We start from the raw sequence: 17,591 nt of genomic DNA on the forward strand, positions 1-17,591 counted from the left end.
GTCGCCAGTTTGTGGTTTGTCCCTCATCGGACCACTGTTAGAAGGAACTCACCAGTGCTGTCCGGGAGCACCCCACAAGCCATGCCATTTCAGAGATAAAAATATGGCACTTGTCAAAGTCGCTCAGGTCTTTACTCCTACCCATTTCTCCTGCATTAAACACATTGACTACGAGAACTAAATTTTCACTTACAATCTAACCTACCCAGACACTGACATGGCCTTTTTTGGAGATGATCAACATTATTCACTTCACCTGTGAGTGGTTATAATGTTTTGGCTCATCAGTGTATATACAGTATTATCTCGCAAAAGGACTAAAGGTTATAAATATTATACTCAATGCTCTTGGGTAGGTGATTAGGAATATTCTATTAAAAACATTTTAAATAACATTTTAAGTGAACATATATTATTTCCAATGAAAGCAAATGATTTTCCTGACATTTTTGAGCTGTATTACCATTTAAAAAATATTGTCTGACACAAAAAAGAAGACACTTCTGTCTTGTTAAACTAGGAAATATAATTTATTGCATAAAAATTATATTTAGTTACAGTAAGAATTCTAAACATTTATGTACAGTAGTATTTTACAGCATTAAATGAAAAAAAAAAAAACCTCTCCTGACTTCATCCTCTTTCATATAAAATTACATCTGCACAAAAAAAAAGATTTAAGTTCAGCCACAAGTGAGCATCTTTGAACAGCGACTATCATCCAGAGAGAAGCAGACCCAAAGCAGCTTCACACATGTGAAATGCTCAAAGGCGTTGTCATGTACAGTAACACTGGGTGAGACGATTGGAGACATTTCAGAGCCATTTAAAGGTTCAAAGTTCTGAAGCCATCAGGGATTTTGAATGTTTTTTGCAGTCTTTTGCATGTACTGTAGAATGTTAAAAATAATCCTCTGAACAAACTGCTCGTTGTTGAGGAATGACTGGGAGGTCATGGATCCCTGACCCCCAATTACAAAACAAATCATTTTGTTTGCATTTATTACTGCTGAGAGGTCCCATTTCCCCTCAGCTTTGTTACAGCAGTGATCAGCAGAGTAAAAAATATAAGCATCCCATTCCATGTACTTCATACACGAGACATCAAGACGGCCACAGATTCACTTTTGTTGTGCACTTGCATAGTACTTTTAATGGGAAAAGAGTAACAACATATGATGAAGCCTGTTCATACATACCGTAGCACTATAATGACTCATAGGTTGGTGCAAACACAATCTCTCACACACTATTCTCTCTCTCTCTCTCACACACAAACAAACACTTCGGTTATTTAATTCACACCTTTACAGGCATGGACAGACACTGCAGACTTCCTTTTGTTTGTTGCTAGACATTTGAATACATTTGAAGAAAAGGTCAAGAAAAACAAAAATAAATGAACCAAGCATACTGTTTTCAAGTCCATTGCACTGATTACATGACTTTTGATAATAAGATGTCCAGGACCTGGCTTGAAGTCTTACTCAAGGGGAACCCATTAAAACCAAAAAATCTAAACTAATAATAAGGAGCAAGTGGGTCATAGTGCAATTAACAGTGCACTTACACAACCTCTCAAGGCTACTATTTATAACTTAAACAGCACAACAGACTGGCATCAAACCCAGAAAAGGGCTTTCTACCACCCGTGCAATTTCAATTAAACAGCACAGCATATTTGCACTGCACTTACCCAATGAGGATCAAAGAACATTTAAAGGGATGGTTCACCCAAAAATGAAAATTCTATCATCATATACTCTCCCTCATGCTGTTCCATACACATGACATTCTTTCTTCCATGGAACACAAAAGGAAATATTAGGCACAATGACAGCTTTAGTCACCAATCACTTTCATTGCACGGAAACAATTATGCAATCAAAGTAAATGATGACTTAGACTAACATGCCTAACATCTCCTTTTGTGTTTGTGGAAGATCGAAAGTCATACAGGTTTGAAATAACAAGAGGGAGAGTAAAAAGTGACAGAATTTTAAATTTTTGGGTGAACTCTGTCCCTTTAACCTAAAAAACAAAGTAAAAAAATAATCCAGTTTCACTTGTGATGCACATATATAATATTACAAAAACATCTTAAAGAAATAGTTCACCCAAAAATGAAAATTCTAATCATTTACATGCCATCCCAGATGTGTATGACTTTTTTCTACTGCTAAAGACAAACGAAGATTTTTAGAAGAATATTTCAGCTCTGTATAGGTCCATACAATGCAATCGAATGGGTACCAAAATTGGGAAGTTCTAAAAGGAGATGAAGGCAGCATAAAAGTAATCCATATAACTTCAGTGGTTAAATCTATAACTTCAGAAGGGTGAGAAACAGATAATTTTTTAATATCAAGCTCCACTTTCACTTTTACCCCATTTCCCCTTGGTATAACGATGCATGTAGGGCGATCCAATCACATGTGGTCAGGTGAGACACATCGCTGTTTACACCAGGTCACTTTAATGCGTCCCCTGTGACCACTTGTGTTCGAATTATCCATTATTTTAGAGGATTACCTGTATTAAAGGAGCTTCAGGTGTTTGTGCTTGTCATCTGTGTTGATATCATACACACTAAAGAAGATCTGTGAAGCACTCATGATTGCAAATGTATGCGCTTTTTAAAATTTTCAGATCGGACGTTTATTTCCTTTTAAAGTTGCTCATAAACGGCAAAGTTTAAACTCTTGTTTTAGTGCCGTGGTTGATTGACAGGTGCGGGGTGGTGCTTCACTGCTGCCAGGATGCATACAGGACAGATTAGTGTGTACACCTCAAATGCGAAGGGGACACATGCGTTTTTGACCACATTTGTATGTGGTTTCTGTGATCTGATCGCAAGATGTTTTAGATCCCGTTTAGACCTGCATTTAGGGCTGACCACATGTGTTCGGATCACCTGAAACTCATCTTAATACCAGTTGAAAACGGGGCCTTTCACATTCTTATTCTTTTGTTTATGGTGATTCGCATTCTTCGTGCATAGTGCCACCTACTGGGCAGGGAGAATTTATAGTAAAAATACGTTTTAAATATGGATCTGTTTCTCACCCACACCTATCATATCACTTCTGATGATAAAGATTTAACCACTGGTGCCTTATGGATTACGTTTATGCTGCATTTATGTGGATTTTGGAGCTTCAAAATTATGGTGCCCATTCACTTGCATTGTGAGGACATACAAAGCTAAAATATTCTTCTAAAAATCTTAATTTGTATTCAACAGCAGAAGAAAAATCATACATATCTGGGATGGCATGAGGGTGAGTAAATGATGAGAGAATTTTCATTTTTGGGTGAACTATCCTTTGTTTATACTGCTCTCTGCTATCCTGCCTGTGTTCAGTCAGAGACAATGCAACAATGCAATTTAAAAAACAAATGAGACCAAACATTATGAACAGAACAGCAGCTACGAGTAGAAGAGTGAAAAACAATGATCCACAAATAGGGATAATAACTTATAAAAGTCCGTTCCCTATAGGAAACTAATATGAGTTTACCAGAAAGCTCTCCTGCATTACAAATTATGGATCGAATAGAAGATTGTTTTAAAGAAAAGCCAGATTTATGAGGCTAATGGAGGTATGATCAGAGAAAGAAGAAAATCCAGCAAAACAACTGGTCCTCTGTTAACGAGAATGCTGAAATCCATTCCTGTATGCTATTTCAAAAGACAAACACAGAAAATAATGCTTCAAACAAAAGTCCAAGTGAAGCAACTCTAAGCATTGTCTGTTATTTATCTGGTTTGTTTCATGTGAAATCATAGGCCATTATGAAAATAACTGTTGATTTTAGTGCAGATTATCGTAGCTCCTTATTGGCAAGACTTTTTTTAAATCTGTGTTTTCATCTATAGTTCTGCTTGTGTGCATTTCCTGAGGTGCTTGCCGCACTGCTGATTTACCGGAAACCGATTCTCAGTGTCTTTAAGCATGTAGTGGTCGCTAGGAAACAAAGCCAGCGGCTCGATGTGCAATGCTGTTCGATCATGACAGTACTCTCACACTCGCTATTTGTATCTGCACGTGTAACAGTGAATCAGTGTGTATCAGTATGACAAATCTATCATCTACTAATAAGCTGCTCACATGGTGTTTTTTAACCGCACCAGCAAATGCACTGAAGAAGACGGACAATTTTTGTGACAATTTTCTAATTCATATGACATCTCTGTTGTCTGATTACAGCATAGTTCTGTTTGCTTCACATAGGTACAGTATGTATTACTTCAAGATGATTCAGACTGCTGGACCCCAGCTCATCCATGTTGTAATCCTTGGGAGATTCTGCATGATCGCAATGGAACCGAGGAACCGAGAGGCAAGTTGTACTGATGGTCAGGAACCTTGTTTGTGCATCTGACACATTTTCCTTCTTTCCATCCACTTGCATTAATTCTAGGTTTAAAGTGGCAAATATATCCCAGTTTCACACTTTTTGATTTGCCAATCAGCAATCTCCATCTGTTGTCATGACAACCAAGACCTCACTCTTGCCCATCTCTTCAAGAGCTGTCGCCAGGGAGACCAGGTCTGCGTCACCCTGGTGACAAGCTTCCCACAGGTCGAGAAGCACACCTGTGGGGCTAGGTTTGGTGGCAAAGTAGTTCAAATACCTGGGGGAGAGATGTGGAAAGAGATGATGTGAAAAAGAATAGAGCAAACATTCTAATCATTTATAATTTAGAATAAATATGCTTTTTTTCATGCTGTGAAAGATACACATGAATTTTAGTACAAGGGTGTAAAAATACCTGTCAAAGTCCAGGCTGCGAGCCAGCATTCTCCAGTCACAGCCATGCGCACTGGGGGCATCCAGACTGGCACAAATTTTCTGCCGTATGGAGACAGGCAGTCGGAAAGCATATGTGCCCACTTGAGATGAAGGCAGACAGGAGCCACCTGCTGGCAGTGGGGAGTGGGGGGGCAAAGTCTGAAGAAGATACACCCAAACACACAGGAAAAGCAGTCAGTGCCATGTGCTCTATAGTCTGAGAATGGTTTGCTGGTTTGTAAAAAAATAAAAAAAATAAAGCCATATATTAGCGACTTTACAGAATAAATTAAATCAAACTAAGGGAGCAAATGCACCCCCTTATTTTAAAGTGCAGCATCCCAAATAAATAAATACATTTGTATATACAGTACTTGCATCTTTGAAAATTAATTGTGTGAAAATATTTTAAAGGAAATGTTTTTTTTTTTCTAAAACACTATGGCAAAACTGATAATTCTGTTGACAAGTAGCAACCCTTATGTCTCTGGAAACTTTACTTCTTGGATGTCAGTGTTGAGCTGGAATATCTGTCCCTCTCCCTCCACCTGTCTGACACAGATCTTGCAGGTGAGTTGAGAAACCACCAAGCTTCCTCGCTCGAGACTAAAAGTGCAATGCAGTGGTCGCTGACTCCCGCTCCAAATATGATAGAATGGGATCTCCTAGGACGCACAATGTACACAAAGTGGTACATGCTTGATTAAAGAGTCATTCAAATAGGTACCATTTTCTTTAACTTTCATTAGTAACTCATAAACGTAACAGATGAGTAGTTCCTGTCATTCAAATATGACTATATATAAAAAAATCTTATCAAATAATAAAGATTTCATGACATTTCTATTTAAATGACTTAAATATTGATCTGTTTCTCACCAACACCTATCATATTGCTTCTGAAGATACAGATTTAACAACTGGAGTCATGTGGATTACTTTTATGCTACATTTGTGTGATTTTTTGACCTTACAAGTTCTGGTCACCAGTCACTTGCATTGTATAGACCTACAGAGCTGAGATATTCTGCAAAACAGTCTTTGTTTGTGTTTAGCTGAAGAAAAAGTCATACACATCTGGGATGGCATGAGGGTGAGCAAATGATGAAAGAATTTTCATTTCTGGGTGAATTATCCCTTTAAGAAGTTTCTAACTAATGATCTGTTAAGCAATATACTGTATAGGGGTTCCTGTAGCTCAATTGGTAGAGCATGGTGCTCGCAATGCCGAGATCATGGGTTCAATTCCCAGGGAACACACAAATTGATAAAAAGCATACCCTGATTACACTGTAAGTCACTGTGGATAAAACTGTCTGCTAAATGCATAAATGTAAATGTGTAGTGATGTTTGTTGTGTGCTACCTAAAAATAGAGATACTACCCAGAGCAGATATTTTTCATTTAATAAAAAATAAAATAAAGTTATCTTTAAGTAAATAAACTACAATGTATTTTAACAAAAGACTATATTAGAACCAGTAACACAATGATGGGTTTATCTGAACATCTATCACCTGATACTTAGCCAGAAGTTTACTCCTCCAATGAGAATGAGGAATGTCATGAATTGAGAGCCGCAGGTTGTGGTAACTGTCCTTAAAGAGGAGGGGTTTGGGATCCTCTAGTAAAACCCCACCCAGACTTCGCTCTACCTCTAACACTTCCTGCAGGTAGAAGAAGACAAGATTAAGTTTATGTCCAAGCTAAAACTTCTATTGGCAGTTCTCTTTGTGAAATCAGCTAATAGGAATACTTCAGCCTGGTAGACTGACCTTAAGGGCATGTGGGGTGTCCTGTATGCAATAGACTCTCAGGCTGTAGTCCAGGGAGAGACATGGGGCCCGAGGAGCAAATAATACTAGCTGCAGCCTCTTACAGGCTGGCCGAGGGGGAGCTGACTGCCCCACCAGACCATACGTCCCCAGCTGCTCCATCAGTATATGACAGCTCTGTTCCTCCACCTGTATGTAGCAGGGTGACGACAAACTCTCTTCTCCTACAGTTAGCACATCCTAGTAGAAGGGAGGGGAATGCAAAAAAGGGTACTGTTATATTTAGCTAATGATGTGATGTGTGTGAAAGTTAAACAGATGGAGCCGGGCTAGTCAGAGATATATATCTTGATTTATCTTGTCTTCCATAAAGACACTTATTTATGCACATCATTAGTTATTACAAATTTCTCTTCCCTGCTGTCTACATGGTCTCACTGAAGCTCTATCTTGTGCAACTGTTTACTGTTTTCCACCCTCCTTTTTCAGTGATTCTCTGATCATCAGGACGTCAAGATTTCCTGTCATTATCCATTCATCTACTGATGTGTTCAGTCATGACATCAACTTGTTGCCCAGTCTGCAAGGCTTATTCGCCTTGGGTTCCTTCTGGAATTTTTTATAAAATGCCTATTTATGAGTAAAATAATGTCTGTTGGTCACACTACTTGAAGAGACTTCCCTGTTTTTTTTCCACAACATAAATTTCACACATTTAGAAACCGTTGTGTGGTTTACACTGTGTCCTAACCAGCCACGACTGCAACAGGTGACAATCTGTTAATTGCTGCGCCATGGCATCAGATGGTCCCATCCACTGTGAATTCTCAGTGGTCCAAAATCCAGCTTCTCAAAACAGTACAATAAACTTTAAACATGTTCTGCTTGGCTACGACTGTGCCAGCAGTTTCACATTCAGTGTGGACAGACTGATTGTTTGTTGCAGGAATCTTATCATGTCTGGTTAGGACACGGTGTAAACGTAAGCTGATAACACGTTGCTTTATATAAGCACTACTACTACCACAAGGATGTAAGTTAATGTGCATGACGAACAGGACAAATATAGTAGTCCATATGTAGCAACTTATGTTTTAAAAGCACACAAATGTTTCAAAATTCACATTTGAGGTATGACTGTGTGTAATTGATAGAATAGGAAAGTCTCTTATAAAGTAATGTTAATCCCAGACCTTATTTTACTCATAAATCGAAAACCTAAAGTCTAAAAACACATTTGAAATTCCAGAGGTAACCCTAGGTTTAGAGCTACAAACTTAACAGCTCTATTCCCCCCCCATCCTATTTCACATATTATCCTCACCTCCCAGGCCCCCTGATGGTTCTGCATTTTGAGGGTAAGGGTCCAGTCTGGGGGCTCAAGCTGGGCACAGTGGGGCAGAGTGAGGACCACAGGTCTGCTAAGCAGCATGCCAGAGGGTCCACAGCTCACCACCGGACTCAGCACTGTCTGACTACCATCTGATGGTAACCTGATGACAACACAGGACATAGAGCAAAAGCTGTGAACAGGCAGAAGTTCATCCAAAATTTACATTAAAAAAGCACTTAAATATTGATCTGTTTCTCACATACACATATCATATTGCTTCTGAAGACATGGATTGAACCACTGGAGTCTTATGAATGACTTATGATGCATTCGTGTGCTTTTTGGAGCTTCAAAATTTGGTACCCATTTACTTGCATTATTTGGACATACAGAGCTGAAATATTCTTCTAAAAATCTTTATTTGTGTTCAGCCGAAGAAAGAAAGTCATACACATCTGGGATAGCATGAGGATGAGTAAATTATGAGAGAATTTTCAACTTTGGGTGAACTATCCCTTTAATTCACAATGATATTCATGCTGCTTGCCTTGGTACAAATTTAAGAGACAAAACAGGCTATAAAATAAATTCTTTATTACTACATTAATAAATTAACCAGTTAATTGACATTTATTTCATTATTATAAGTCACCTATCTCTTATTAGAAATTGCTACTGGTTAGATACATACAAAAGTAGTATGTGTGATGTGACATATTATACTCCATTTAAATCTATTTTAAACAGCAACTAATTCTTATATAGTTATTATGCATTTAGCTTTTATGTCTGAATTAACTGAAATAATATTTGCACTTTTAAAAATGAATTTGTCACACCAAAAGGCCATTTCAAATTAATTAAAAGGCAAAAGGGTGATTCAATCAATGAAAGCACCTAAATTATTCACTTTCCCTTATACATTCATGTACATTTTAACCTAAAATGTTGATGATTAAAAAAAAAAAAAAGTTTATGGACATAATTATATATATTATGGGTCAACTAACCAATTTTATTTTCAAAAATACATAGATAATAAGGGTATTGATTATATATATATATATATATATATATATATATATATATATATATATATATATATATATACACACACATATATATAGTTAATTGCTCATTTTATTTTTTGGCCTTTTGCCACTTTAATTTCAATGGATAGTGGAGAAAGTACAGAACAAATGGGGGGAGTGGATCCAGAAATTTTAAAAGCTGGAATTAAACATGCGTCAGAGGACATGTGCTAATTGCAAGGCCATGGCTCTGACAGTAATTGCTTGTTTATTGAAAAACTTTATGGCACATAAAACAGTAAACACTTCCCAGAGAAGCACAAAGCTTGCAGTCTCAAAGCTATGTAGTTTTTTGAAGGCACAGGGAATGACATTTATATATTTCATATTTGACATTAAATACAAAAACAGCATAAAAGGAGTGCCTCAGCAAAATGTCAGAGCTCAAACAACCATTCAGTGTTTTCATGACATATTTGTTTGTCTTGTTTTTTTTTTGTTTGTTTTTTTCACTGCGTCATAGTTTTGAAATATTTTTCTCTCCCTTCTGTATTGCTCCAGAAGAGCTGTTGAGATGTTTTGAACTGGACTTTGCCAAAGCACCAAGTGACAGATAAATGCAGGTGTTATATGTAGGGCTCTGACAGCATGATTGGGACAGGGCATAGAGAAACTGTTTTAAGTGTCTGACTTACGTTGTTTTCTCCCATTTGTTGATAATGAGATACATCTCATAGAACTTTCCCTGAGGAATTGTCCCTGGTGGAACCAACAGACTCACCCCTGCCAGGGAAAAACAATATGACTGTTTAATTAATATGTTCCCAGACAGTTTTGTGCACTGTGAGATCAAATAAGCTATAAGAACATATGCAGACATTTTTAGAAGAGCAAAATCTATTGTTTATTTATTCTAAACAGTACAGAATTATACTAGAATAAGAACAAACAAGAAACTTTTTGAAACTTGAGGGTTTCTTGAACTTGATGGTTATGATGTTGGAAGTGCTCATTAACATACTGTACGACCACCCACATTTAGCATATATTATACAGTATATATTTACAGTATATGATGCCAATCAGTGTGAACAGTGTGAACTATAATGTTACACTACAGTCAGCCAAATAATAACAGAAGTCATTTACATATAGAACTCTTAAAAGTACAATAGCAAAACAGTATGTTTAGCCAATCATAATAGAAGTCAGTTACATATAGAACTATTAAAGGTACAGTAACAAATAACAACTTTTTTATTCTAAGAGTCAGAGACAGGATGGAAAATGGTTATATAATCAATTACAATGTAATTAAGAAACTTTATAACATTACATTATAAGTGGACTTTGGCAAAAATTGCCACAAAAGAGTAAAGTATGGCCCATTTAAAGCATATTACCTGTATTAGGTATGGCGAGACGGCCACCCAGGGATCCCATTGTGGCGCTGGCACTGTGACTAGGCTCCCTAGGCAGAGTATGCCCGTAATGGTCTTTAATTCCAGAGCCCACTGTCTTCAGGCTCATGATCTCTCCATCCATAGAGCCTGGGCCGGTCGGCAGCTCGAGGGAGGACATTGTGGAGGAGTTGTACACCTTTATTTTCAGACTAGGTAGTGGGTCCAGCAGAGGAGAAGTGGTCATGGGGATCTTGTGCTGAGAGTCCAGTGTGGCCTGCTGTAGAGAGAAAAGAGGCCCGCGGAAGGTTCCAGCACTGGCTGTGAGGTCAGGGGGGGCTGCCGGATGCAGTAGATGGGGGTTATCTAAAAAAGTAAAGTAAAGAACAGAGAGAGTTATTCTGTCATTATTCTGTCAATGGGTCTTCCACAACTAGTGTAGTGACAGGTTGCATCTATAATTTCTAGTTTGCTAAATAAAAGTTTAGTTACACAAGTAAATAAGATTTTCACACTTTTTTGATAATTTGGTAATCGGAAAGTGATATTTACCTTTTTTTTTTTTTTTTTTTACGTTTTCATAAGACATAATTTGTCTCACATTTCATCTCAAAAATGCTCTTCACTGACACTTTTTTGGAAATTTATTAGGGTCAAAATTGTTTGGTGTGGTAGAAATGATGCCACAACTGTGGGATAGATGTAATAAAAAAAATGTACTTGATAAATATTGAAGTGGTTTATGTTTATTTCACTCTTTGTAAAGATAATCACAGTTTAAACATAATAATTTGTGCTTTTATAATGGATTTTTATAGTTTAATATTGACAGTCTGGGTCTGGGACAAGGCTAAAATGGTAAAATCTATATATAAAAAGGCATTTGAAAAGTATCTAAAATAATTGAAGGCCTGGTAAAAAGTTTTATCATCAGTTTTAAAGTGACCTTCATATAACAAAAAGTTGAAATATGTTTGTGGGGATTGGGGCGTGGTTGTGTGTCTGTCTGTGGGAAAGAGAGAGCGGTAAGGCTTGTCACCTGGGTTGTAATTAACTCTAACACCTGTCTCTTGCTATAGTGATGGCGGAGGGAAACTTAAAGGTCACCAGCTCACCAGAGAAGAGGAGAGAGGGAGAGAGAGTATGAGCTTGACGCTTACTGATGATCTGACTGTGTGTTCAAGAAAGATTATTTTGTGGCCTGATTGTGTGTATAGACTGCATTAAGTTACCCAGAACCTGAGGCTAAAGGAAATAAAAACCTTGCCTGCACTGCTTCATTGCCTCCTGTCTCCTCCATTGCCCAAAATAACTTATTACACTGGTGCCAAAACCTGGGATTTTGGAGGACCACGCCACTATGGAATCTTCACCGCTGAACGAAGTCATCAAATCCCTCGCCAGCATTCAGCAGACCCAGCAACAAGCCCTCATCGAGTTATGCCTGGAGCAGGAACAGCGGTTCCAACTCTTGCTCCAGGCCCAAGCTGAGGACTGGCAAGCATTCCAGAGCCTGGTCGAGAGAGAGGGGGCTGGCGCTGTGACCTCCTCGGAGCCCACTTCCACCGTCACCCTTATGAAGCTGGGGTCAAATGACGATCCGGAGGCCTACCTCGACTGGTTCGAGAAGACCGCAGAGGTGTGGAAGTGGCCGCCTGACCAGTGGGCGGCCCGCTTGTTGCTGCTTCTCTCCAGGGAGGCGCAGCTAGCAGCACAACAACTTCCCACCGCCAGCCTCCTCAATTACTCAGATCTGAAGAAAATCCATCCTGCAGCGGGTTGGTTGTAGTCCGGAGCAAAATCACCAGCAATTCCGATCCCTGAGATTCGGGAGACACAGCTGCCCATTTGCCTTTGCCCAACAGCTCTGGGATGCTTGCCGGAAATGGTTGCTGGCTGAGGGGACCCGTGGCGCTGTGGACATCGTCGACCTGGTGGTACTGGAGCAGTTCATTGCCCAGCTTCCTCGTGGGATGGCCGAGTGGGTCCAGTGCCACCGCCCAGTGTCGTTGGAAGAGGCCATCCAGCTGGCAGAGGACTACATGGCGGCATTTCCGGGAGGCAGTGTAGCAGATTCTATTTCTCTCTCTTCACTCTCTCTCCCTCTCCTGCATCTCAACCGACCACCCCCCCAACCCCCTTCCCGTCCTGTTCCGGCTCCCTGGAGGTGGGGAGAAACCCCACCCAAACCTTTTCCCAGGACTAAGGGGTCCTTTCCCGTGTCTCCCTCTTCTTCTGTCTCTCTCCGCTCACCTTCCCAGGTTGGCAGGACCGCCCCCACGAGTGAGGTAGGGAGGCCTGGGCCGGTCTGCTGGGGCTGCGGGGAAGCAGGGCACTTCCAGGATCAGTGCTCAGCGATGGAGGTGGTGACACTGGACCAGATCCCTGACGCTCCGCATGCCACCCCGATTGGGCAGGGGTGTATCGTGTACTGCTAAGCCTAAAAGGGGATACATACCCAGCTTTGGTGGATTCAGGCTGTTCTCAAACCTCCATTCACCAATGCTTGGTGCAAGATGGGGCATTGGGCATGAATAAATGGGTAAGGGTGCGGTGTGTGCACAGGGATATTCACAGGTATCCAGTGGTTACCACTGAGATACTATTCAGGGGAAAAACCATGGAGTAGAGGCTGCGGTTAATTCCCGCCTCACCCATCCACTGATTTTGGGAACAAATTGGCCTGGGTTTAAGAATCTATAAAGGGAAATATGTGTGGATGGGTCCTGTAAAATGTTATCTCGGTGTGTGACGTGTGATGCTATGGCTGGAGAGGTGGTACCAGGGCTGTCTACGTCTGCTCCGCTTCATGATGACGCAGGGGAGAGGGTTCCCGTACTCAGGAGATTCCCTGAGGAGGATTTCCCTCTAGAGCATTCACGTGATGAGTCTCTCAAGCACGTGTTTGACCAAGTGAGAGTAATTGATGGTCAACAACTCCGACCTGACATCGCACTCACATACCTGTATTTTTCTATTATCAAAGATAGGTTGTATCGAGTGATGCAGGACACTCAGACGAAAGAAAATACAACCCAATTGTTAGTACCGAAGAGCCGTTGGGAAACCCTCTTCTAGGCGGCTCACCATAATCCAATGACATATGGTGTTTAGGGCACAAGAAAACACTCAACTGAATAATGGCCCATTTTGGAATGTCAGTTGGTGAATCCACCGGCCACCCCAAAAGCGCCCTTGCGCCCTCTACTGCTAATCGAGGTCCCCATCAAAAGAATTGCCATGGACCTCGTCAGGACATTAGAACAGACTGCATGTGGGCATTGCTTTGTATTAGTTCTGGGCATCGCTTTGTATTAGTTCTGGTGGACTGTGCAATGCGATATCCAGAAGCAGTACCCCTGCGCAACATCTCAGCACATAGTGTTGCAGAGGCACTCTTCAAAATTATCTCCCGAGTGGGGATTCCAAAAGAAATCCTCACTGATCAAGGAACTACCTTTATGTCACGTTCACTATGCGAACTGTATGAATTGTTAGGTATTAAATCAATTTGCACCGGTGTTTACCACCCACAAACAGATAGGTTGGTGGAACGATTTAATAAAACCTTAAAAGCATGATTTGTAAGTTCGTACACAAGGATGCCAGGAATTGGGATAAGTGGCTCGATCCCCTGTTATTTGCAGTACGAGAGGTCTCGCAAGCCTCCACATGGTTTTCCCCATTCGAGGTACTGTATGGCCGTGGAGGAAGGCGGTCCCTGTGGCTCTAGCGAGGGTAATCCCCGAGAGGGCGGAGCTTGGGCCAGCGGTGACACTCAAACCAAATTCATTCACCCCAGTCCCTAATAGAGACCACCTCTCACCGTCGCAGCTCACAGACGTGGCCAGCTTGCAAACGGAATTTATGGACATGTTCTCGCCACTTCATGGTTGCACGAACCTCATAGAACACCATATCGAGACCACCCCGGGGGTGGTGATTCGTAGCCGGCCCTATCTCCTTCCTGAACACAAAAAAGGTTGTTAAGGAAGAATTAGAGACTATGCTTGATATGGGCATAATAGAATGGATGTTGCCCAGTCGGGCGGTAGGGATATGTGGGGATGGGGGCGTGGTTGTGCGTCTGTCTGCGGGAGAGGGAGAGAGCTAAGGCTCGTCACCTGGGTTGTAATTATCTCTAACACCTGTCTCGTTATAGTGATGCCAGAGGGAGACTCAAAGGCCACCAGCTCACCAGAGAAGAGGAGAGAGGGAGAGAGAGTATGAGCTTGACGCTTACTGATGATCTGACTGTGTGTTCAAGAAAGACTATTTTGTGACCTGATTGTGTGTTTAGAATGCATTAAGTTACCCAGAACCTGAGGCGAAAGGAAATAAAAACCTTGCCGGCACTTGCCTCCTGTCTCCTCCATTGCCCAAAATAACTTGTTACAATGTTTAAATAAAAAAATAAACTCCTGGGAATGTGCCCAAGGTTGAAGAAACACAGAAATACACATTTGTTTGTCTAAATCTTTGGAGATGGGACAGCAGTTTATAATTACAATTATGCATTTGGAAAATGCTTTTTTCTAAAACAACTTTTTATACAAAGGCATACATTATATCAGTATGTGTGTTTTTCTGGGAATCAAATTCATGACATCAAACTTGTTAGAGATATGTGAACCTGTAAAGAGTTTTGCAATGTTCCTTTCCTCTTGCATATGTTCATTAGATTCAACATGTCCACTGTTAGTTGGGAAATCTTGTAATTACAATGAAATAAATAAAACCTTATTAGTTAAGTGGCAAAAATGACAATGATTGATACAACCAAATTTCCTATTTTAAACTATTCCCAATCATTCTCTTGTTATATTGTGCCATCATGCATTTCTTATTTTTCTGAAAATTTTTACAGAGGAAATGTTTTTAGTTAGGCTGCAAAGTTATGACAGGATTTGCCTAAAAAATGAGAGCATTACAAGGTGAGAGGATTTAAAAGAGGAGCCACATAAACAAGTTAGATTAAATACTGTTGGAAAAGCAGGAGACAGCATGAGAAAGGATTAAAAACTTAAAATACAAGGAAAGAAAGAGTTTAGGGTTTGATAGGGTGAGAGAAGGAGATAGAGACTAAAAGTGGGAGTGAGAAGAAGAGGGGAGAGAAAAAACAAGTTCAAAGAAAAAAATATCAAAGAGAAGCAGAGAATGTGAGGAAGAGAGAATGAGATATATGGATGTCTCACCCTGTCGTGGTGGTTTGTAATTGCCAGGGTGAAAGGCAGCTGTAAGGGCTGATGAGGAATCTGTGATTTCACCGTGGAGATGATGGCAGCTCCGGCGATAGACCAGGATGCCCACACACAACACGAGGATCACACAGAGTAGCAGAGCCCCCACCAGTCCTGCATACACTGCTACACTAGCACCAGAGCCTAGAACTGAGACACATATAGGTACAGAATTATAAACTCACATACGCAAACCTTTAACCAATATAAATGTATTATGCAACATAAATACAAATATGTTATGCAACATAAAATTACTGTATGATCTAAGGAAAACAAATTAGATAGAGAGAGGAGAAGAGGTTAGTCTCGCATAGCCAGGCTTTTGACCATCAACATAAAGTCTGGTCCAGATTGCAGCTTATTCTGGCCAAGAGCTGCCCACTTAGACAGGAAGAGACAGTCTGACTAGCATGTAAAGAGAGTTTGTTTTGTGTTTATGTGCCGTTTAGGGATGGGTTGCTCGTGGATATCTAGTTAACTTAATACTAAGCTTCTTAAATAAACTGAGGCTGAGACTAATAAGAAGTCTAAAAGTATGAATGCATGCTGCTCCCCTAACTATCAAACAGCTGGGGGTGCTGTGGATCTAAAAGTGCATTGTGGGATAGTCAGAACTGCTATCTGGACCACACAGGTGATAATATAAGAACTAGACCCTTTAAGAAACACATCAGACACAGATAGTGGAGACGTGGCAGAGCTGTGTGAAGAGTGAGAGTGGGAGAAGGGCAAAAGGGCTAACATGGCTGGACAGAAGTGAATCCGACAGCCGTCTTTACTTATTACAGCAAATGGAACCAAGCCGAATTAGATGCGTTATTTTTCGGTCTCTCAAGTCCCGCATGTCACATTGATCTTGGAATATTAGCATCACTTCAACCATAAGCTACCCTATTGATTGCTCTGGGCCAGTAAGATGCACAGTCATTAACTTCAATGTCTTTAAAAAGCACTCGCTACACTTGGGACATTTGCCCTAGCGGCCAATAGAGGTCGCTAGGTGTATTTAAGAGTTTTAGTTTGTAATTCTGTATTTTCCTTATCTGGTCTTGTGATATCCTGTTTCCCTTATAATCATGTGTCTTGTTCTCATTGGTTTATTGTTTTGTTAACTTTTTATCAGTTCTGTTTTTTATTGGTTCCTGTTTAGTAGTCTTGTTATCTTGTTATTAGTTAAGTCTTGTCATTGGTTGTCTTTGCCATGTGTTTACCTTGTCAGTTAAGCCTGCATGTTTGCTATAGTCCTTGTCGAGTATTGCTGATTGTAACTCTGTTTCCATGTCCAGTCTATTTGGTTCCTAGTTAAGTCTAAGTTTATAGTTTAGTCAAGTCAATTCGTTTATGTTTGTTTTGTTTTGGATTCATGTTTTGGATATCAGCACTGTAAAAAATCTGTACTTCTCACACATCTTCGTCTCGTCCTGTCTTCAGTCAAGCCTGCCAGAATGTTACAGAATACTTGACCCAAGTATTTATTCGTCAATGGCAAGGGTATCGTTCCATAGAGGAATTTGTGGTGGAAATCTGTGGACTCTGCCACCGGGCGAGTTTCGAAGAGTTTTCCCTGAAGCTATTTTTCCATGCAGGACTCAATGAGCCCATATATTCCTTGATGCCACCAGGGGGAATAGATTGGACTCTGCAAAAATATGTTGACTTTGCCCTACTCCTGAGTGGTTCGACCTTCACTGTGGCCACGGAGGTCGTTCCCCTGTCACTGCCAGTGCCCATGGCCATGGAGGTCATTTCCCAGTCACTGCCAGCACTCCTGAACACGGTGGCTGTCGATGAGCCTGTCCAGTTCCCCGAGGCTGTCAATGAGCCTATCCAGTTCCCCGAGCCGAGCCTGTCCAGTTCCCTGAAGCTGTCCAGTTCCCCGAGCCTGTCCAGTTCTCCGAGGCTGTCGATGAGCCTGTCCAGTTCCCCGAGGCTGTCGACGAGCCTGTCCCATCCCCTGAGTCTGTCCAGTTCCTTAAGTCCATTCAGTTCTCCGAGGTTATCGACGAGTCTTC

General features: G+C 40.7%; 1 protein-coding gene across 1 annotated transcript in view; it reads right to left on the minus strand.

The window, feature by feature from the left end:
- Nucleotides 1–536: 536 nt before the first annotated feature.
- The window catches only part of unc5b (unc-5 netrin receptor B), a 98,691-nt gene continuing 81,636 nt past the window's right edge, over nt 537–17,591 (minus strand). The window contains exons 9-17 of the mRNA XM_051647547.1: nt 15,532–15,726; nt 10,340–10,702; nt 9,632–9,719; nt 7,897–8,065; nt 6,573–6,812; nt 6,315–6,464; nt 5,298–5,462; nt 4,778–4,956; nt 537–4,639 (exon numbers count right to left, since the gene is read on the minus strand). Of these exons, the coding sequence (XP_051503507.1) occupies nt 4,474–4,639; nt 4,778–4,956; nt 5,298–5,462; nt 6,315–6,464; nt 6,573–6,812; nt 7,897–8,065; nt 9,632–9,719; nt 10,340–10,702; nt 15,532–15,726 (1,715 nt within the window). The 3' untranslated portion in view covers nt 537–4,473. The remainder of the gene's footprint in view (nt 4,640–4,777; nt 4,957–5,297; nt 5,463–6,314; nt 6,465–6,572; nt 6,813–7,896; nt 8,066–9,631; nt 9,720–10,339; nt 10,703–15,531; nt 15,727–17,591) is intronic.

This window comes from Myxocyprinus asiaticus, chromosome 21, assembly GCF_019703515.2.
Source record: "Myxocyprinus asiaticus isolate MX2 ecotype Aquarium Trade chromosome 21, UBuf_Myxa_2, whole genome shotgun sequence".
NCBI lineage: Eukaryota > Metazoa > Chordata > Actinopteri > Cypriniformes > Catostomidae > Myxocyprinus > Myxocyprinus asiaticus.